Below are 23,343 nucleotides of genomic sequence, written 5' to 3' on the forward strand. Positions count from 1 at the left end.
TTATATGATTTTATTGTTGTATGACATATGGACTTAAATTGGATTGTAGGGTTCGACCCACCATGGCTTCAGTAGAAGTAGAAGTCTGGCACTATTTTTACATATATGGTTCCAAAATTTTAATTTTGAATTTTAGAATGAGAAAATGTGCAGGTAAGCATTATTTTTCAAAGTTATTATGTTAATTGATGCTGTTAGGAAGATATGAATTGGGGTGGGGTACTGGGTCGCCGGACATTAAGAGGGTGAGGTTGTGATGCCGAAGAAGATGACCGGAAACTTTTGTCGGAAATGAGAGTAGGGATGGAGTGGGGTGGGGTAGCGTGGGGTTGTGTTTTAACAAGTGGGTCCTAGAATACAATTCACGTGTACTTAACAGAATAAATGGATAGGGTTAACGGAGGTGGACTGAAATGGTTACGAAAATGAAACCACAAGGACTGAAATCGCAATTTTTAAACTAATGGACTGAAATAGTGATTTTTGACAAACCACAGGGACGAAAACAGTAATTAACTCATTTAGATATCTTTTTGTTTTTTATTGATAAGAGCATTATGGTCAATTCACGTGTACTTAATAGAATAAATGGATGGGGTTAACGGAGGTGGACTGAAATGGTTAGGAAAGTGAAATCACAGGGACTGAAATCATAATTTTTAAACTAATGAACTGAAATAGTGATTATTGACAAACCATAGGCATGAAAATAGTAATTAACTCTAAGAAATTTTATATTTAAAATCAAAGTAAGGCCAGAAACATTATATTGGGCTTTATTACCACACAAAAAATCAAACTTTGCATTCCATACTTTGTTTGGTGGCGGTGAAGATATTCACAGACTCCCTCTGGATTTCCCCTTCATTCTACAAATCAATGGAAGCTTCTTCATCAATCATCACACACCCATTAAACCTCAACCACAAGCCCTCATCTTCCTTTAACAAACCCAAAACTCTTCGATTCTTACCGGGTGTCAACAAGACTGTTACTTTTCGCCGTTTTCATCCACACACCCGCCGGACCGCCGTTGCTCCGCCCAGTTACTTCACCAGTAAGGTGGGTATTCATCCTTTTCAACTGGGTATTTTTCTAAATTAACAAATTATTGGAATCTTGTTTGGTGCTTGTTATTTTGTTCAAATTGTCTGTCTACTGGAACAAGATCATGATTACAAGTTAGGTGATTGTAGCACTAGCACACACAGTTCATTTGCTTATATATATAGAATCTTTTTTGACCAAATATGGGTGGGTCAAAATTTGATTACTTGTGTCACTCACATTTTATGATTTCTGGATATTATACACTACATGTCAACGAAGGTTGAGCCGGGGGGGGGGGGTCTATATGTATTTCTGTTTTTATTTGAATTAAATAGTTGTTTTTTCTTTGGGAATTGATTGTTTGGAGAGGTTTGTCTACTTTCTTTATCTGACTATATCCTATACTCCTATGTTCTACATTACAGATTGCTGGGGATAGATGTGTTTTTCCTTTGGACAAATCGTCGGGTCAAAGGCCATTGCTAGATCAATGTACGCGATTTTCTTGCTTTCATCATGGGCGGAGAAAACGGTTTCCTATATGCAAATCAAGCCCAGGAGCATTTTCTGACAAATCTGTGTTTCATCTGTCAAAGCATGGAGTAGACAATGTTTTTGTAAGTTCATTAATTTTGGTCATTTACATGGGTTCATGAAACCTTTTGGTATATTCGTTTCCATCCAATGCGTGCATTTTTTTCTTTATTTTATATCACTTCTTATCTTCTTACCAAACCTTTGATTATGCTATAGAATTGTTTGTATGCAACTATGCATAATAATGAACACCTTGGTTTGAGATTTTATGACCATTTTTCTCGAAATGCCTTTATAAGGAATATAGTGTGTGTGTGTATATTTATTTCGAATAACCTTAGATCAAACTTTGATGGCATAATGTTAATAAGATTAACCGTAAATTTCCATTGCACCTAGTAATGTAAGTATTTGACTTGTACTTGTCAACTGTTAGGGAAAGCGGGTTAGGGTTCCCTGTGCAGCTGTGGGTCCCGACGAGCCACATGCAGCAAGTACAGCCTGGCCAGAGGGTGTTTTGGAGCAGCAATCTTCTGATAGTTTTACGGTTAACTCAGAAAGCAGTGAATGGCGGGAACTAGAACGGTTTTTAGGTGCTCAACTTCCATCCCACCCGAAGTTAGTTAGGGGACAACTAGAAAACGGTCTCCGTTACCTCATCTTGCCCAACAAAGTTCCACAAAACAGGTTTAACTTTTTATTTTAGTTATTTTCGTTTGCGTACTTATTTAGTTACGAGTAAAATGTCATTTTTGTCCGTGAGGTTTGGCCATTTTTCCGACTTTCGTCCAAAGATTTGTTTTTCCGCATCTGGATCCAAAAAGTTTGAAATCTTGCCATTTCATCCGGCTGGTTAACTCCATCCATTTTTTTCCGTTTAAGTCGATGGTATTTTCGTCTTTTTTATTTAGTAAGGGTATTTTACATACTTGTACATAAAGTGAAAAAGACCAAATTGCCCTTTAAGTTAACAAAAAAGATGGAAATACCTCTGACTTAGCGGAGAAAAATGGAGGGAGTTAACGAGCCGGATGAAAATGGCCAGATTTCAAACCTTTTGGATCCAGATGCGGAAAGACAAACCTTTGGATGTAAGTTGCGAAACTGGCCAAACCTCAGGGACAAAAACAACATTTTACTCTATAGTTATTTTAACTGTTTCTTGTATATAAAATTTCTTGACATTTTTTTTCTTGTGAAGGTTTGAAGCCCACATGGAGATACATGCGGGATCAATTGACGAGGAAGATGATGAGCAAGGTATTGCACATATGATCGAGCATGTTGCATTTCTCGGAAGTAAGAAGCGTGAAAAACTTCTAAGAACTGGTGCACGCTCAAATGCTTACACCGATTTTCATCATACGGTTTTTCATATCCATTCACTAACTTCTATGCAGGTTTGTAACTACAGATTCATTTATACTCTCTAATTACTATATTCAAATGTTAATAGCTAGTTATTATTGTAGTTAATGAACTTCAGAGCTTTATCGTTATCAGTTTTGCTTCTTTTTAATAGGATTCCGACGAGGATCTACTTCCGTCTGTTTTGGATGCTTTGGATGAGGTAAGAGCCATTTTAAAAATTGAGTTAATTACTGTTTTCGTCCCTGTGGTTTGTCAAAAATCACTATTTCAGTCCATTAGTTTAAAAATTGCGATTTCAGTCCCCGTGGTTTTACTTTTGTAACCATTTTAGTCCCTGTACTTAACAGAATAATGGATTGAAATGGTTACGAAAGTGAAACCATAGGGACTGAAATGGTTACGAAAGTGAAACCACAGGGACTGAAATCACAATTTTTAAACTAATGGACTGAAATAGTGATTTTTGACAAACCACAGGGACGAAAACAGTAATTAACTCATATATATTATATATTTCACCATTTTCGTATCTATCGTACTACGTAGTCCTTTTGTCTCTTGTATCCTAACAGTGCAATTTTCTTCACTTGGTTAATTTAATATATAGAATGCCTATTTTTTTTTATTTTTATATTTTTTAATTTCGTAGATTGCTTTTTACCCAAAGTTCGTTACTTCTCGGGTTGAAAAAGAAAGGCGTGCCATACTATCAGAGCTACAAATGATGAACACTATTGAGTACCGTGTTGACTGCCAGGTATTTTAATTATAAATAATGTTATTTATTTTCCCTATAAGGTACATATCATTTTACGGCTGTTAGTCTTTGTAATCTTTTCTACTTACAGCTGTTGCAACATTTACATTCTGAGAATAAGTTGAGCAAAAGATTCCCGATAGGTCTCGAAGACCAAATTAAGAAGTGGGATGCAGAAAAGATCAGAAAGTTCCATGAACGGTGGTACTTCCCAGCAAACGCAACTTTGTATATTGTGGGAGATATAGATAACATTGCAAAGACAGTCAACCACATCAAAGTATGCTACTTTATTAAAGCTTATGAATAGTATTTGACATAAATTTTAAAGAATTATACATATATTATTAAAGCACAGGTTGGGTTACTGTAGCGTCCGTCACATCGGCGCTACGGTAACTTTTTCTTTTTCCTTTTTGTCTTTTTTTTAACTTTAACCGCTTAACTTCTAGTTTTTACACTACCATTCCCTTAACTTTCTAAGATGTCATTTTGACCCCTCAAATCTAAGTTTTAAGTGCTTATTTTTATATATGTACGTTTTCGTGGGTCAATTATACTACGTTTTCGTGCATATATTTATGTACGTTTTCAGTTGGTCTACGTTTTGGCGTAAATGCTGTTTGGAAACGAGCCAGGCCAAATATAATACATTATCATTCGACGGTATAAATTCGAATTACTTTACGTTTCGACGCCGCTGCAACGCGGTACCATCCACTTAAAAATACACTATTTTCTTACGTTTGGATGTAAATTTTTAGGAAATAAGTCGGGTCAAATATAAAACATTTTCGTGCTTATTGTAATGTACGTTTTCAGTTGGTTTACGTTTTGACGTAAATTTTGTTCGGAAACGAGTCGGTCAAATATAATACGTTTTCATTAGACAGTATAAGTTCACGTTACTTTACGTTTCGACGCCGCCACGATGCGTGGGAGAAGCTTACTAGTTGCATTAATTCAAAGAATTTTTGTGCAGGCTGTTTTTGGACCGAAACACGTGGCCGAGACCCCCGTAGCACCTAAAACTAGTGCATTTGGTGCAATGGCCAATTTCCTTGTTCCTAAATTCACAGGCGGGATATCTGTTGACTCATCAAGCGACAAAACATCTCTTCCTGCGAACCAATCAAAACTTCCTAAAAAAGAAAGACATGCGGTTCGCCCTCCTGTTGAACATAATTGGTCCCTTCCCGGGAGACACGAGGATCTAAAGTCGCCTCAAATATTTCAGCATGAACTGCTTCAAAATTTTTCAATCAACATGTTCTGCAAGGTGGGAAGTATTGTAGAAACTTATAATCATGTTTATATACACACGTATTCACGTAACTAAGTGTTTAAACATGATTATCTATTTGTAGATTCCTGTGAACAAGGTCCAGACGTATGGTGATTTGCGTAATGTTCTTATGAAAAGAATATTCCTTTCGGCTTTGCATTTTCGCATTAACTCGAGATATAAGGTGGTGTACATGCGTATCTCAAGCGTTTTTGTTTTTTTTTTTTATTTTTTTTTATTGGCAAATATTTTGCTAACTATATGTAAATTTGCAGAGTTCTAGTCCTCCATTTACATCCATTGAGTTAGATCACAGTGATTCTGGACGAGAGGGATGCACAGTCACTACTCTTACTGTAACTGCCGAACCTCAGAGCTGGCAAGGTGCAATTAAAGTGGCTACACAAGAGGTAACATACGTGCAATTATGGCAGCGGGCCGGGCCCACGTTTTTTTTCTTCTTCATATGACGTGGTTCTTATGTTACGACTTGGATTGGGTTCAGGTTCGCAGGCTTAAGGAATTTGGTGTTACAAAAGGAGAATTGGCTCGTTATCTTGATGCATTACTTAAAGATAGTGAACAGATGGCTGCTATGTGTGATAATATTTCGTCAGTCGATAATTTGGATTTCGTTATGGAGAGTGATGCTCTTGGGCATATGGTTATGGATCATAAACAGAGTTATGAAAGCTTGATCAATGTTGCTGGAACAATCACCCTCGAAGAAGTAAAGCTCATTTTATAAATAAATTTTAGAGTGAAATGCCATTTTCGTCCCTGAGGTTTGGCCAGTTTTGTGACTTTCATCCAAAGGTTTGTTTTTTCCACATCTGGATCCAAAAGATTTGAAATCTTGCCATTTTCATCTGGCTCGTTAACTTCATCCATTTTTCTCCATTAAGTCAGGGGTATTTCCGTCCTTTTTGTTAGTTGACCCAATTGCCCTTTAAGTTAACAAAAAAGACGGAAATACCTCTGACTTAATGGAGAAAAATAGACGGAGTTAACGAGCTGGATGAAAATGGCAAGATTTCAAACCTTTTGGATCCAGATGCGGGAAAACAAACCTTTGGACGGAAGTCGCAAAACTGGCCAAACCTCAAGGACGAAAATCGCATTTTACTATAAATTTTATTAATGCACTTACCTCATGCATCCATTAAACAAGATTATACGAACTATCATATCGTTACCTGTATCAAATAAATCTAGAAACTTTATCGGTATTATTTTTAACATTTATTGTATGCAGGTGAATTTCATTGGCGCACAAGTATTGGAGTACATATCGGATTTTGGAAAACCATCGGCGCCTGTACCCGCAGCCATTGTCGTATGTGTTCCAAAAAAAGTACACGTTGATGGAGTAGGTGAAATCGATTTCAAGATATCCCCGAGTGAGATAACTGCTGCAATCGAAGAAGGTTTAAAGGAACCCATAGAGCCCGAGGCAGAGGTATATATATACATTCTTCTCTTTTAAAGATTCCCTTTGGGACGATTATAACTCTAGATTTTTACCGAACTTTTTATCATCTTTTATACGCAGTTTGAGGTACCAAAGGAATTGATAACCTCAACAGAGCTGGATGATTTGAAGTTACAACTTAAACCGTCTTTCATATCTACCGGTTTAGATTCAAACGCTGCTAAAGTTCATGACAACGAAACCGGCATCACCCAATGTCGTCTCTCAAATGGAATTTCTATTAACTACAAGGTATATATTGTTTTTCGTTATGTTTTTTAATTTGTACATTTATTTTGTCTACGTGACATGAGTAATTTGTTTTTTATATCGTAAGATATCCAAAACCGAAAAATGCGGCGGGGTGATGCGGCTAATAGTAGGCGGTGGACGGGTGGCAGAAACACCGGAAACAAAAGGAGCGGTTGTTTTGGGTGTTAGAACATTGAGTGAAGGGGGACGTGTTGGTAACTTTACAAGGGAACAGGTAATATATCACTTATCTACCAACATTTTGGTACTTAATAATTTGATTTATTATAGATATACATGCATTACGTGTGTACATACAGTCAGTCATACACGTATTTATGTTCAATGTTCTTAATTCTTTTTTCAGGTTGAGCTTTTCTGCGTGAATAATTTAGTTAATTGTTCACTGGAGTCCACAGAAGAATTTATTTGTATGGAGTTTCGTTTTACTACACGCGACAATGGAATGCGTGCTGCTTTCCAATTGCTTCATATGGTACTTGAGGTAAATGTTAAATAATATATTATTCATGTCTCAGCCAAATGCCAATTTTACATTTTATTGTTATTTATTTTTTTTTATTCCATGGTCAAGTAAAGTTTCACTTTTGTTGCCGTTATACAGCGTAGTGTGTGGCTAGAAGATGCATTTGATAGAGCGAGACAACTGTATTTATCGTATTATCGCTCTATTCCAAAAAGCTTGGAACGATCAACTGCTCACAAACTCATGATAGCTATGTTGGATGAAGACGAACGGTTTGTGGAGCCCACACCATATTCATTACAAAATTTGACTTTGCAAACGGTAAAAGATGCAGTGATGAATCAGTTTGCCAGTGATAACATGGAGGTATGTATTTTTTATGATTTTTTTTTTGTATTGATTCCAAACTAGCGGGATTTCCCTACACGATGCGGCGGTTCGATTGGTATCAATTCGGTTCGTGACGGTGTCAGTATGGTATCGTCACTCTGTTTAAAGTCATGATATGCACAAAAGAATGTGTTTTACACCGAAAACCATATAAATGAATACCGGTACCGGTCCGATAATAACAATACCGGTACCAATGCCGATAGAAAACAATAAAAAGGACCGTTACTGTTACCGGTACCGTACCGATGTTAGTAGTATCGGTTTCGGTTCGTCACGTTACCATTTTGAATAAACTCTTTTTTCAACAAAGTTCATACATCAACGTCAAGAAAAAAAATTATTAAACACAAATGCATATTCAACTTTATAAAAAAAGATAATGAATGCGAGTTATCGAAGGAAAATCAAATTAAATAAAAAATTAAATGGGGTAAAAGCGTATATTATTTAATGTATAAGGGATGAAATTGAAACTTAAGAAAATAAATATAATAATATAAAAAACTGATGCTACTATTCATATATATAAAATGTTAACCATTTAATAGGTGAGCATCGTTGGGGATTTTTCAGAAGAGGATATCGAGTCTTGTGTAATGGATTACCTAGGCACGGTTAGAGCATCGAGAGGTGCTGACATGGCACTGAGTTACGATCCAATCATCTTTAGACCGTCACCTCATGATTTGCATTTTCAGCAAGTGAGCGAATATAATGTGATTACATTTAATGTTTCGTATAAATTAAATCTTGTCTCATGATTTGTTTCCTATTTGCAGGTGTTCTTGAAGGACACTGATGAGAGAGCATGTGCTTACATTGCGGGCCCTGCACCGAACCGCTGGGGATATGCAGTTGATGGAACAGACTTTCTTGAGTCCATAAGTAAAGTTTCAGTTAGTAATGGTAAACAATCCTAATATATAATTTAGCTTGTAGAATTTGTATATTATCTACCAAGTGTGTGTGTCTATATATTATTATAGTAATAATAATATAATTCTATTGGGCAGGTGTACAACCGGAAACTGAAGGACAGCTTGTGAAGTCCGATAACATCAACTTTCACATGCAAAGATCTAGGAATCACCCACTTTTCTTTGCAATTGCAGCGGGATTGTTGGCAGAGATAATTAATTCGAGGTACTTTTATATGTTTGCACATAATATTTGAAATAATTTTTATATAACACACACACACACACATTCATACACACACATATATGTGTGTGTGTATACACACACTTAGCATAATGGCCTTGAAATCCTGTCTCTAATAATGAGTATTAATCTTTCGATCACATAATATAAATCGAATGTCTGCATGTTACAGAAAGGTCCTATGTCAAACTAACAGTTTTCTCATCGGTTGAAAAGGTTAAACTAATGTATTATTTCACAGGCTTTTCACTGAAGTCAGAGACGCCCAAGGATTAACATACGATGTATCTTGTGAGTTAAACCTATTCGACAGGTTAAATCTTGGGTGGTATGTTATTTCTGTAACATCTACACCGAGCAAGGTGCGTTAATTCGGTTTTTAAAAGTAATATCTCATATTGAAGACCATTATCATTATTATTATTGTTTTCTAACCAGTTGGATTCTAATCCAGATACATAGGGCTGTTGATGCTTGCAAGAACGTCTTAAGAGGCTTGCATAGTAAAAAGATAGCCGACCATGAACTCGACCGGGTTCGTTATTTTACACACTAATTTTATTTTATTACTATAAATAAGCAACAAAAATATGCAATACAACTTGTACCTTGTGCTTTGGGACTTTTTCAAAAAAAAAAAAAACTTGATTTTTTTCTTTTAATCCAAAGTTTTCATTATTTGCAATTTAACTTCACAACTTTTGTCACTTATACTTTTCATCTTTCGCAAATTTTAATTTTACGTATATTTCTAAATTTTTCGAGTTAATATGACGCATTGTACGACTGTGGTTCAACTTTTTTATGTTTTGTTTCAAATTATGCAAGTTAACACGGCGCAACGTGCATGTGTGGTTCAACGTTTTTACCTTCCATGTTTGACAGCTTCGTCGCAACACGCAGATCCTATGTCGAGTCAGTGTTGGTGGTCGACGACGGTTGTGTGGCATTAGTACTATTTGATACCGTTTTACGTCCCGCCGCAACGCGGGTGTGCTTTGGGGGTTTCTCAAAGAAAAAATGGTTATGCATATGGTTGTTGTAACCTTGGCTTTGGGGGTTTTCCAAAAAAAAAATTTGATTTTTTTTACATTTCACCCAAAAGTATTTCATAAATTACTTTTAACCCAAAATTATTTGTTTTTTTACTTTTAACCCAAAACTTTTTAGCTTTTGCAATCTATCCTCACAACTTTTTTTACTTTCAACTTTGGTCATTTATAGTTTTCATTTTCCACAAATTTTTCGCTTTATGTTTGGTCCTAAATTTTGTGACTTAACACATCGCAACGTGCGTCTTTGGTTTAACGTTTTTATGTTTCGTTCTAAATTTTGCGAGTTAACACGACGCAACGTGCGTGTGTGGGTGAACGTTTTTACATCGTCTATTTTTTCCCGTTTGACAGGTTTAACATAACGTGCGGGTCCTAGATCGACTTAGTTATAACTAAAGAATCCCTGCCGCATTGCGACGAGTCGCAATTCTAGTTATATATTAAAAATAAATTATTGATCTGATTATTTAGGTATTATTTTGTATGTTGACAGGCCAAACGGACCCTGCTGATGAAACACGAAACGGAAACCAAATCAAATGCTTACTGGCTTGGGTTGATATCCCATTTGCAGGCTGCTTCTGTCCATAGGAAGGTAATATTAGACTAAATAGACAATTTTATAAAGTTGCTGAATAAGTGAATAGACCATTTTACCCCTTTAGAGTCGAAACATGTGAAATAATTCTGTTTTTTGTTTTCTTACTGTTTTTGGCATTTATTTTCAGGATATTTCATGCATCAAAGATATGACAATGCTATATGAAGCTGCCACTATTGAGGATGTATACCTGGCATATGAACAGTTGAAAATCGATGATCAATCGCTATACTGTTGCATCGGCATTGCTGGTGCTAAGGCTGATGATGAAGTTTCAGGTGAAAGCCAAAAAATAATATCAGAAAATAGTGCAGCTTAATTAGCGGTGTGAATTTGTGACATGGCACACAATTCACACGTTTGAGCTTAGTCTAAACAGGTTCGGGTCGAACCCACGAACACGTTTAGCTAAAAGGATCAATTTCGGGCTGGCTTGGCGGGTTCACAAGTTAACCCATTTGATCTTAAATTTATTTAAAAAATGTGCTTTAGGTCATTATATAGATTGGGTATTTTACGCCAGATATATAAGAGAAAAGAGCTTTTTTAACAAAAAAAAAAAAAAAAAAAACGAGATTCAGCTTTTATAGTTTAAACAATTATTTTATGTACATTTGTATTTTTTTTGTTGTAAGTTTGTAGTTTTAGAGCATCGGTATGCAAAAAAGATAAATAAAATTTTGGGTTAAACACGTCGTGTTGGTGTAAACTCGCAAGAATTTGTATCATGTTGAGGTTTGTGTCGTGTTGGTGTCAAAATTTGGGTCCGTGTCGGGTTCGACCTGCAAACACGAGTACACAGTCTATTTAACACCCCTAACTGCTTGACATCCAAAGATTTATTGCTTGTTTTTTTTTTCACAAAGCTATGATGTTTCAAACACGTGACTTTATTTATAATCTTGTGTCATGCAGGCTCTTTACAAGAGGAAGAATACGTTGGAGGTCTGCATGGTGTTCTTCCTGTGGGTCGTGGGTCCCACGCCGTGACCATGCCGACAACTTAATCATTCTAGATTCGTGATATTTATCTAGTGCCCAGATGAAGACTAACCTCACGGTATTTCTTTAGAGCTCGGTTTTCACAATATAGGCTAATAATAGTCTATATATGTCAACATGTTAATGTTTTTTAATTAAACATATGTTATGCAGGTACCTCAGCGATGTTTAAAACGACCTATTTTATCAGCAGCTAAAACACCAGGTAAAACATTGAAGAAGTATAAGGGAATTCATGAACAATAAATCCCAAACAGTCTAATTGCAGGAAACCACTGGCTCTTGTGTATGCAATGCATTTGTCTTCTAGTCGAGCCATAAATGAGCGATGTACAAGTTAACACACCCGGCCAATTCATTCGAGTTTTTTTTTTTTTTTTTTTTTTTGTTTAGGTATTTGAATTCCTGATAATGTGTAGATATTTAGTTGATCTTACAAATTTTTGCGTACTTTAGCGACTATCATCAACCTGGATCCGAAAGTCTAATTGATCGAAGGATGTACACCAACTTCACAAGTTTACATATTGAATTCCCAAAATGTTGTCTTAACGTTCATTTGGTGAATCACGAGTTTATTTTTGAAGGTTAAAGAAATCAAAACTCTAATGATTGTAGTACGCGCAATTGGTGGTAAGCGTCGATTGTGTTCAAGAAGTAACTTCCTTTACATATCCTGCTAAATTGTGGTAAGAGTTAAATGTCTGTAATTTGCAGACTTGGTCCCAATGCTTTTAATAATTACAGAGTTGATTCTGGTAGTTGTAATTTTTGCACTCCTTATCAGTAACCTATGTTATGTTTCTTAGCTAAGTTTATGTGAAATGACTAAAATACCCTTAATTATAAAAAAATACAAAAAATAAAAAAATAAAAAATAGTTTAATTAAAACATTACTTGAAGGTCCACCCCATTTCTTCTTCTTCTTCTACCCCCAAACCACCACCACCCAACCCGGTCAAGACCCACCACCCTTCACAACTTCAGAGGTGGTGATGGTAGGGTTGACGGTGGTGGTTATGATTTGTGAATGTGGTGGTTTGTAGTGGTGTGGTGATGCTTTGTCAAGATGGAGGTGGTGATGGTTGAAGGTGGAGGTGATGGTGGTGGTGGTGGTGTGTGTGTGTGAGAGAGAGAGGGGAGGAAGAAGATTAGGAGGTGGCCCATCTCTTTTTGTTTATTTATTTTTGAGTAAACTACCATTTTGGTCCCTGTGGTTTGGTCAGTTTTGTCATTTTAGTCCAAATCTCAAACTTTTTAAATCTGGGTCCCTGTGGTTTCGTTTTTTTTGCCATTTTGGTCCAAAACTCAAAAACCCTCTTTTTTTACTGTTGCAAAATGCCTATTTTGTCTTTTTATTCAGGGGTATTTTGGTCATTTAATTTTAGTATAACATATTAACTAAATTAAATTAAACAAAAGATGCAGACCATCATCTTCTTCACTCACCCACCTCTGGTACACCATCATCTACTTCAACCCCCACTGCACGACCACCATCCGCACCGCAGCATCTACACACAACGACCTCGTTCACACATTCTTTTCAACATTTTCACCCTTGTCTTCTTGATTCGGTGCAACAATTACCTCATCAAGCATCTACACACAACCATTACAAACACCATTGTTGGATTCTTCATTCTTTAACTCTAAAGATACAAACTTTATGATTAAAAACAAATACCTAGATGATGAATTGCTAAAAAAACAGAGGATTGTTGTTACCGTTGTGATTCTTGACGACAAAAACTCACCCTCACCTGTCTCTCCTCCGGCTCCGACGACCTGAGCTCCTTCGGCTCCGGCGACCTGAGCTCCTTCGGCTCCGGCGACCTGACCTCTCTCTCTTCTCTCTCACTGTATCTACAGACCTGTTAGAACAATTCAGATCCGTATTCAGATCCAAAACAAACATCACGCGCCGCCGTATAACCACCTACTCCCCCTCATCAGGAACCGTATTCAGATCCAAAACAACCAAACCCTAATCCCTAATTCATCTTCTTCATCTTCTCCCCTACAACTTTCACCAAATTCACCACCACTGTAAACCACCGCTCAAATCCACAACAACCCCACCTCTGATCACCACCCACATTCCCAAATTTTCAAATCCAACATTTCCACCATGGCACTTTGTGGGTTTGCATTTCCAATGAACCACCGGTAAAGATCAGTTCCTAAATTTTCTTGTTCGCACAAACCATTTAATCAGGTTTGATGGGGTTTAGTTTCTTGATTTTTCAACTTTTTTTGAGGAAAAAACAAATGTAAAAATTTAACCCTCACTTTATCACCGCCTAGAGTTAACTATATGCCTCCATGACTAGACCTCTTTCCAGTTCATTTATTTGGGAAAAAAGCTTAAAGACATAAAAAGATCATAAACTGTGAACATAAACATAAAAATGGAGATGATGGTGATAATAATGGTGGAGTTACAGGTGTGTGTGATAGAGAGAGAGAGGAGAGAGAGAAGAAAGAGACAGATGCGTGTTTAGAGAGAGAGAGAGAGAGAGAGTGCAAATGGAGAGAAAGTGGTGGCGGTTGATCTGATGTATGTGTGTGTGTATATATATATATATATATATTAATTTTTGAATTAAGAAAATGTTAAATAAAAAGCAAAATGATCAAAATGCCCCTGCACTAAAAGACAAAATAGAAGGTTGCAACAGTAAAAAAATAGGGTTTTTAAATTTTGGACTAAATGGCAACAAAATGCAAACCACAGGGACCCAGATTTAAAAAGTTTGAGATTTAGACTAAAATGACAAAACTGACCAAACCACAGAGACCAAAATGGCAGTTTACTCTTTATTTTTTTAATAGTTTAAGGGTAATCTAGTCATTTCACATAAACTTAACTAAGAAATATAACATAGGTTACTGATAAGGATCACACGAGTGCATTAGTTACAACAATTGGGACCAACTCTGTAATTATTGAAGTATTGGGACAAAGTCTATAATATCTGCAAATCATAGGGACCAACCAGACATTTAACTCTTGTGGTAAATTTGTACTTGATACTTTCTCTATTTTGTCTTCCAATTAGTGGTAGCAAACTCGCATGTTGTGGCGGACGAACACTTGGTCAGTTAAAACCGAAAAAAAGAGAATTAAGTTTTATATTAAAAAAAACGTAAAGAAGAAAACGGATGTTTAAATACACAATACTCACAATTCACAAATAGGGGAAGAGTGACCACCAGATTGATTGATCCGTAGACCGTAGCCTTCTACTCACACTCCACTTTTTTCCACAAGACCACTTACCTCTTTGGTTTAATAACCGTTTGGTACATGTATATAATATATATGATAAAAATAAACACGATAAAAAGAAGTTAGTGCATGCCATGTGGCATCCACTGATTGGTTCACTGTCCCCCTCAACCAATCAAAGACATGTACTGTTCATATTCACATGTATTTTGTATATACACTAGGTGATGCTCCGCCCGCGTTGCGGGACGATGGCCGAATAATTCTCAATCAATTAAAAAGACACTACTATACTTTTGTCAGTAAATAAACTAAAACGATGATAAAATTGTTTGTTCGGCTCAGTGCAAAACTGCAATTTTTCAGGACTAATGAACGAGCGTTAGGCAGCTCCTTGACACGGAAAATAAATTAAATCGAGTCAACCAATTAAAAAAAAAGTTTTCTACTTTTGCGAAAAAAACTAAAACGATGGGAAAACGTAATTTTGAACTGAGGGCGAAATCATAATTTTTTTCAGGGATAAAATCGTAAATTAAATGGACCAATGGAGGAGTGTAAGGCAGCTGCCGGCATGACTGTAATTTGACACCGGAGGAAAAATTGTAATCTAACCATGTAAATTTAATTTGAGGGCAAAATCGTAACGTGGCTATGAGAGAAAAAAAAAACAAATGGGAAAACTGTAAATTTAAACGGGGCAAAATCGTATTTTTGAACCGAGGGCAAAAGTGAAATTTTTTGGTGGGAGCAAAAGCGTAAATTTATTTTTAAGTCGGGGTAGAAACATAACTTTGAACTGATGACATAGTCGTAATTATAAGGGGGAAAAATTAATGGCAAAACTGTAAATTTAAACGGGGCGAGGTCCTAATTTTGAACGTAGGGCAGAATTGAAATTTTTAGTTGGGAGCAAAAGCGTAATTTTATTTTTAAGTGGGGAAAAAATAATTTTACACTGATGGCGAAATCATAATTTTAAAACGGGGGTAAAATCGTAATTTTGTTGAGCCAATAGGAGAGTGTCAGGCAGCTGCCTGACACTATTCTTTTACCGCTCATTTAGCCCAATAAAGGGCCAGAACTATTCCCGTATCGGCGCCGACACTTGTGATTGTTGCCTGGCACTATTCTTTTGCCGCCCATTTAGCCCAATAAAGGGCCAGAATTATTACCATATCAGCGCCGACACTTGTGATTGTAGTAGTTGATAATATTTTTCATGTAAACCTCTAGTGACTTTAAATTTATCAATGTATTTAGGTAAATTGAATTTAATAATCTAAGGTATGATTTTTGTGTCGATATAACCAATGACATCTTAAATTCTCACTTAGGTCATGGGGTATAGGGCTTGGGTTGAGGAAAAACGCCTAAGTCATCACCTCGGGTGGGCTTGGGTTGGGGCTTGGCTTTGAAGCCGGGCGTGGGGCGGTATGGCCATGCTAGGTGGCTGCCTCCCATTCGCTCACCCGCCACGTCATAGCGGGGTTTCAAATTTTGAATTTAAAATTCAAACGGTTGGGGGAAAAGCAAACCGCCACCCGGTCACCCAACAACCCCTATATATTGTAACCCCCCAACCCACTGGTCCCCCCATCCCACGAACCCAACCCCACCGGCTACCCACCACTGGTCCCCCCATCCCAACATAAATGGCGCGAGCTACGGCCCAAGCTCGAGCGTTTCAAGGCTTACTACGAAGCCGTTCCGAGCGGCGAGTTGAGCCGCGAGGACCGGGTGGCGGTGACGAACATAGAGTTTCGAGGCAAGGAGCGAAAGACGTTCGACAAGATCGACCTTTTTGAAATTTATTTAACGCTCTAGGTTTGTTATTTTGTAATTTTTAGAAATTATGTAATTTTAAATTTTAATGAAGTTGTAGGTTTTTTTTATAAATGTTGTGTGATTTTTTATAAATTTTTTGTAATTTTTTTTTTAACTAGGGTTAAGACCCGCCCGCGTTGCGGCGCGGGTACATCGTAAACATTGAATGGATTAGTCCAAACGTTATATGATGCATTAACCATATGAAAACACACATTTCTACGTATTCAGTTGAACTCAGTGTAACATGTATAATCATTGTGATTGGATTAAACGTAAAGTAAATAGAATTCATATCGAACAATCATAACATATTATATGTGACCCAACTTATACATAGAAAATGTAACGGGTATGAAGGAAAATATGCATATGTAATTGAAAGGGATTAATTAGAGCTTTCGAAAAAAGGGGAGAAAAAGAAACCATAATTTGACTCCACTCGGTTCGAAACAAACTTTACGAAACGTACATAAAATAAACACGAAAACATATTATATTTGACCTGAATTGTTTCTCAAAACAGTTTACGTCGAAACGTAGAACAACTTGAATTTATACGAAAACGTACATAGAAATATGCACGTAAAAATGGTTTCTTTAAACGAAAACGTATTATATTTGACCTGACTCATCTATAAAAAAAAGTTTACGTCGGAATGTAAAAGAAATCATATTTACACATACCCGTACATAAAATATGCACGTAAAAATTAGTTTTTAAGTAAAGGAAGTATAGGGGTAATCCGAAACAAAAAAATTAGTAAAAATTTTAATAGGTTAAAAACGTTCGTAAAACCGTGCCAAGTAGCACCAATGCCACAACCACATCGACTCTCAACATCGTAAAAATAAAATAGATAAAATGGTAAAAATTACACTGAACGAAAAGCAGACTAAAATCGTTGAACCACACACACCCGTTACAGTGTCTTAATACGAAGAAATTAACCAGAAACGTAAAACATAGAAAATGATAACTTAGTCGATCTACGACCTGCCCGTTGCGGCGAACTTTTTAAAAGGGGAAAAATGGACGCGTTGCGACGGGTCTGTCAAATATGAAAAAATAGAGCAAAAACGTTGAACCTGGCATGCACGCTACGACATGTTAACTTGCAAAATTTAGAACGAAATGTAAAATGAAAAACTTGCGAACGATAAAAAGTATGGGGTACAAAAGTTGTAGATTATAAAGTGTTGTGTTAAAGTATAAAAGATGGAAAACTTTGGGTTAAAAGTAAAAAAATGAAAAGTGGTTAAAATGTAAAATATGAAATGTTTGGGTTAGAAGTGAAAAATCAAGATTTTTTTTTGAAACACTCCCTATGCACAAGTTACAACTTATGATGCATGTATAAGTTGATTCTTTATATAGGTTTTAATATTCTGCCATCGGTGCACCCAACCCAAGCCCAACCCACGCCCCGCCATACCCGCAGACACGTAACCAGGGGGTGGGGGGCTCCCATTCCACGTGGCAACAAATGCCCCAACCCAAACCCCACCATACCCGTGGTCTTACGTTGTGAGTAGAAATCTTTGATCATTATATAAGTGAGATTTAAAATGTAAGAATGAATTATTGTTTGACAAGACTAATAGTTTAGATTATTAAAATCTAACTTATCTATATTTTAGAATTCTACCCAGTTCTTTAAATATATTTAGTTTTTTATTAAATGCTCCTTGTGGCTAAAATCTAAATAGACATGTAGCCCGCTTTGTGATTATATAAGCATCTGTTAGAAGAAACAGAAAAACTAAAGATCACAACTAAAATAGCAATAAATATGAACAAGACACGAGTTATAATTTACAGAAAAATGAGATCACAACTAAAAGTCCATCAACACAACACCACAGATAATCAGATGGTGTTATTCCACTGTATAATACAAAACTATACACCAAATAATGTATAGACTATTTACATAAATAGCTTTGTTATCTGCCTGCAATCTTTTCACTATTCATGCTTTCTATCCACATTAGCTGTATCCAAACACCCGACGCCTACAAAATCCGGCCCAGATGCTTGCTTTTCATGATTCGGGCTTCGGGTTTTCTGTTTCGTCATGAACAATATCAGCAGGATCACCAATCCACGGCTTTCCTTCCCTCCATTGAAACTTGATCCTCAATTTCCCGTTTGCATCCACCCCGACTACTTGACCTTTGCTCGTGTGTGTTTCCATGCCCCAACCCCATCTCGGGCTTACCAAACCCGTTTTTATTTTCACTTTATCGCCTACTACAAATGGTCTGACCCGTTCCATTTCCCAGTTCTTGCAAAGCCATAATCTTTCCAAGAAACAAAAAGCTACCCAAAGACCATCATCTACAATACGGTGCACTACCCCCATGCTTGAATTCGTCACGTCTCCCCAATGGTGGGTCGGGTTTGAAACGGATGGTTTGACCCGGACCCAATCTCCAATACGAAGTTCTTCTTGTTCCACGACTTCAACTTCAAACGGGTCAAGCATCCATGATTTTGAACCCGATGGTGTGAATATTCTAAGCTTCCCGTCAGCATCAATGGCGGAAATTACACCGATACTTGAATGAATGTGTCCTGACCACCCAAATCTAGGGTGAGTCACTGAAGCCTTGACACGCACACGTTGACCATTTGTTAGCTTGTTGACCTTTTCAAGATGGGCGCTTGGCCCGACCCATCGCTCTTGTTCTCCACAGAAACAAACAGAAATATTTCCGGCCCATATATCTTCTTCATACACTATACCTTGTACAACTCCAATGCTACCGGGCCCGATAGATTTCCAAACACTTGAATTATCTGTCATCCGGACCCATTCTCCCACTTCAAATGTCGGTTCTATCTCAAAATCCGAAGGGTCCCCTCTCCATAAGCCTGATACTCCAAAAAACGTGACCCGTAATTCACCATCAGAGTCCACACTGATTATTACACCTTGGGAATCACGTTGTGCACCTCTCCAACCCCATCTGGGCTCTTGTAGACCTGCCCGGAATCTCACGTGCTGACCGATTTTAAGGCGTGAAACTTTCTCGATATCTGTGTGGTGAGTCTTCAACTTACCTTTACGGAAACAACAAGCTAATTCTAAATAACCTGAATCTTGAACACTATGGACAACTGCTAAACTTTCTTTTCCGATACTTAACCAATCGTAACTAGGTCTAGTGCCGACACTCGGTTTTGAACGAGCCCAATCGCCTACTTCGAACCCGGAAAGCACTTCCGCATCTCCAGGAGATACTTTCCACCTCTAATGCTCAGTATCGGACTTAATACAAGATCTGTAACATACCTTAAAGTCTTCCACCTTTTCAATGTCAGAAGGATCGGCTTGCCATGGTACGGGCCGATTTGGAATTTCAATTATTAAAAGACCGTCACTTTCTATTTCAATAATTCTTCCAACACTGTGATGTGTCTCACCACCCCAAGCATACCTGGGCTCTGCGACCGACCGCTTCACACAAACCCGATCACCAATCTGTAGACATTATTAATATATGTTTAAAATCAAGATTCAATAGAAACGAAACGTAATATAGCAATAGCAATGAGCATATGTTTTCTTTACCCTAAACGGCTCAACGTGTTCAACTTCCTCTGGTTCACAATGCCATGGATTTGGAAGATAGCTGAGTTCCAATAATAAACCGTTATCGGGTCTAATACAATAAACAATATCAATGCTTCCTGGTGTAACTGATCCTAATCCATGTACAGCTGTAGTAAGAGTGGGCCGGACCCGAACCCAGTCGCCAACTTTGAATTCTTCAACACGTTCCATTTCTGCAGGATCCGCCTTCCATCCTCTGGATGCTCCAGGAAACCCGACCCGCAAAATCCCATCATCATCAAAACAGAGTACGGTTCTGATACTCTCTCGTGACTGACCCCGCCAACCAAACCTGTTATTGTGATTGCATTAATATTAAGATTTTGGAACGCTTTCAACCTGCTTGATTCGGTCAACTTATTATTGACCCATCCACAAGTAAATGGGTCAAAATCACCACTAAGTAAGAATTTAATCATACCTTGGCTCTCTGACATCTGGTTTGAGTTGCACGTGTTGACCGGTATGACTTTCATAACTTCATTTGCAAGAAATCAACGTGAATAAGATGATTGATTTTATTGAATGATAAAAAGAAGAGAAAGCAATACAATATATAGGCCAAGGTAACCTAGATAATATAGGAGATAAAAAAGGAAGGAAAAATATTAAACATATTAAACAATTATTCTATCGATATATTCTAATATTCCCCCGCAAGTTCAGGGCGGTTAGCAATCTGCAACTTGGATCTGAGAAACTCAAACTTTTGTGACGCCAAGGGCTTTGTAAAGATATCAGCAATTTGGTCCTCTGTTGAAATGAAGTTGACTTTGAGATGACCCTGTGTGACCTGTTCACGAACAAAATGATAATCAACCTCGACATGTTTAGTACGAGCATGAAACACAGGGTTGGCTGTAAGATATGTTGCACCAAGATTGTCACACCAAAGTGTTGGTGCTTCACTGTTCAACCCGAGCTCACGAAGGAGAGACTTCAGCCAAAGTAATTCTGCAACTGTGTCTGCAATAGCCTTATATTCTGATTCTGTTGAAGAGCGAGAGACGGTTCGCTGTTTGCGAGCAGACCAAGAGATGAGGTTTGAGCCTAAGTAGATGGCAAATCCCCCTGTGGAGCGACGGTCAACTGGACAACCAACCCAGTCAGAATCGGAGAAGGCCTGCAAATCATGAGTCCAGTGAGAGTCGGCAAAAGCTTGGAGTTGATAACCTGTATCATGACGGAACGACAGCCCGGTGATTTTCAGTAGGGGCGTGCATGAATTGGCAAACCCAATTTACTGCAAAAGCAATATCAGGACGAGAAAGGGTAGCATACTGGAGTGCTCCAACAGTTTGCCTGTATCGAGACGGATCATCCAAAGGTAGACTGTCATCAGGAAGTAAAACAGTGGAAGGGCTCATGGGAGTGGAAATAGGTTTGCAATCAGCTAGACCTGCCCGATGTAGGATATCACCAATATACTTCCGTTGGGATAAAATTAAATCTGAGTTCTTATGAACAACTTCTACCCCGAGAAAATAGTGTAATTGCCCCAAATCTTTTAGTGCAAAAAGAGAATCAAGACGAGTAATAAGCTGAGTTATCGTGGCCGGATTATTACCCGTGATGATAATATCATCAACATACACAAGAAGATAGACCAAGGAGCCCGATGAGTTGAGAATAAACAGTGATGGATCTGTTTTGGACCCATAAAACCCCAGTTGATGAAGAGCACTAGACAACTTGTTGAACCAAGCACGAGGAGCTTGCTTAAGACCATATAAGGATTTGTTGAGAAGACAAACATGATCAGGTCTGGTGGGATCAACAAAACCCGGCGGTTGGCGCATATAGACAGTTTCCTCAAGATCACCGTGCAGAAAAGCGGTCTGAATATCCAACTGTCGCAAGGGCCACTGGTTAGTTACAGCCAAGGACAAGATGGTTCGGATGGTAGCAGGTTTGATAACAGGACTAAACGTCTCATGATAGTCCACACCATGCTGTTGATGGAAGCCTTTTGCAACAAGGCGAGCTTTATACCTGCTAATCTTACCGTTTTCATCAGTTTTTAATCTGTGGACCCATTTACAATCAACAATGTTAGAATTGGGCACAACGGGCACAAGTGTCCACGTTCCATTCTTATGAAGCGCGTCCAATTCCTCGGACATAGCATGACGCCATTCAGCATACTTATTAGCAATGGTAAAACTGGTGGGTTCAACAGGTAGGGTGGATGAGGTGGTAGCCGTGTAGGCGGCTGGGTTATACCGGTCAGGTTGTTTGGGGTGTGGCCGAAGATTTGAGGGGCGAGATCGAGTAGTGGATGGGTTTTGAGTCGTGTTTTGGGATGTGTTTTGTGGGGCAGTGGATTGATGGTGGGGCTCGGTTTGAATTGGGGCGGAGGTAGGCGGGGCCGTAGGTGGAGTGGGTGAGGTTGGTGGAGGTGGAGTAGGTGGAGCCGGTTGGGTAGGAGGGATAGGGGGCTCGGTGGCAAAGTCGGGTGGCGGGTTAGGGAAGATGGAAGTATATGGTGAAGTAGATGGTGGAGAGGGATTGGGTGTTGGTGAGGGTTGGTAAGGAAACACATGTTCATTAAAGCGAACATGGCGTGCAATATAAATGCGTTCGGTGAGAGGGTCAAAGCACTGATAGCCATGGTGGGAGAGGCTATAGCCAAGAAAGACACAAGGGGTTGAACGGAAATCGATTTTATGTCGATTGTAAGAACGAAGGTAAGGAAAGCATTGAGAGCCAAAGACTCGGAGGAAGGAGTAGTCGGGTTTTCGATGAAAAATATGTTCAAAAGGGGACTTATGAGAAGAGACACGTGACGGAAGCCGATTTATAAGATAAACGGCTGTTTCGAAAGCGAAGTTCCAGAAGCGTTGAGGAAGGCTCGATTAAGCCATTAAGGAGAGGCCCGTTTCAACAACGTGCCGATGGCGTCGTTCAACGAATCCATTTTGCTCACTGGTGTGAGGGCAAGAACGACGATGGATGATGCCAAGGTTGCGACACAGATTGGTGAGAGTTCGAAATTCACCCCCCAATCGGATTGAATGCATTTTAATTTTGTGTTGAATTGACGTTCAGTCATAGTGATGAAATTGGTTAAGATAGTGCAAACATCAGATTTTTGGGTTAGCGGATAAATCCACATATAACGAGTGTGGTGATCAACACATAACAAAAAATAACGGTGACCGTCAAGAAACGGTGAAGGAGAAAGACCCCAAACATCACAATACACAAGATCCAAAATATTATGACTTTTAAAAGTAGAACC

The 23,343-nt window shown here is 38.1% G+C and overlaps 2 protein-coding genes across 2 annotated transcripts; one reads left to right on the forward strand and one right to left on the reverse strand.

Moving 5' to 3' along the window:
• The first annotated feature begins 793 nt into the window (after positions 1–793).
• LOC110911751 (stromal processing peptidase, chloroplastic) lies at positions 794–11,989 on the forward strand. Its single transcript, XM_022156381.2, has 25 exons — positions 794–1,062; positions 1,476–1,667; positions 2,024–2,274; positions 2,789–2,987; positions 3,110–3,157; positions 3,608–3,715; positions 3,807–3,995; positions 4,698–4,994; positions 5,083–5,184; positions 5,276–5,410; positions 5,506–5,730; positions 6,256–6,459; positions 6,553–6,723; positions 6,809–6,958; positions 7,091–7,228; positions 7,349–7,576; positions 8,152–8,304; positions 8,383–8,509; positions 8,617–8,746; positions 9,006–9,126; positions 9,219–9,299; positions 10,313–10,414; positions 10,548–10,698; positions 11,336–11,480; positions 11,576–11,989. The coding sequence occupies exons 1-24, from the start codon at positions 880–882 to the stop codon at positions 11,425–11,427; spliced, it is 3,777 nt and encodes a 1,258-aa protein (XP_022012073.1). The 5' UTR covers positions 794–879; the 3' UTR covers positions 11,428–11,480; positions 11,576–11,989.
• A 6,287-nt stretch (positions 11,990–18,276) lies between these two features.
• LOC118479342 (E3 ubiquitin-protein ligase KEG-like) lies at positions 18,277–20,637 on the reverse strand. Its single transcript, XM_035984606.1, has 3 exons — positions 20,524–20,637; positions 20,061–20,394; positions 18,277–19,970 (listed from the first exon to the last, which is right to left on the reverse strand). The coding sequence occupies exon 3, from the start codon at positions 19,290–19,292 to the stop codon at positions 18,528–18,530; it is 765 nt and encodes a 254-aa protein (XP_035840499.1). The 5' UTR covers positions 19,293–19,970; positions 20,061–20,394; positions 20,524–20,637; the 3' UTR covers positions 18,277–18,527.
• Between the last annotated feature and the right edge of the window lie 2,706 nt (positions 20,638–23,343).

The sequence above is a fragment of the Helianthus annuus genome, chromosome 15 (assembly GCF_002127325.2).
Source record: "Helianthus annuus cultivar XRQ/B chromosome 15, HanXRQr2.0-SUNRISE, whole genome shotgun sequence".
Classification (NCBI taxonomy): Eukaryota; Viridiplantae; Streptophyta; class Magnoliopsida; order Asterales; family Asteraceae; genus Helianthus; species Helianthus annuus.

What these genes read in the sequence shown, in the direction of transcription:
- LOC118479342 (XM_035984606.1), bottom strand. Translation starts at nt 19,292, where the DNA reads ATGACAGATAATTCAAGTGTTTGGAAATCTATCGGGCCCGGTAGCATT.
- LOC110911751 (XM_022156381.2), top strand. Translation starts at nt 880, where the DNA reads ATGGAAGCTTCTTCATCAATCATCACACACCCATTAAACCTCAACCAC. An exon ending in TTGCCAGTGATAACATGGAG is followed by an intron (nt 7,577 to 8,151) that starts GTATGTATTTTT and finishes ACCATTTAATAG; the next exon opens with GTGAGCATCGTTGGGGATTT. An exon ending in GCAGAGATAATTAATTCGAG is followed by an intron (nt 8,747 to 9,005) that starts GTACTTTTATAT and finishes ATTATTTCACAG; the next exon opens with GCTTTTCACTGAAGTCAGAG.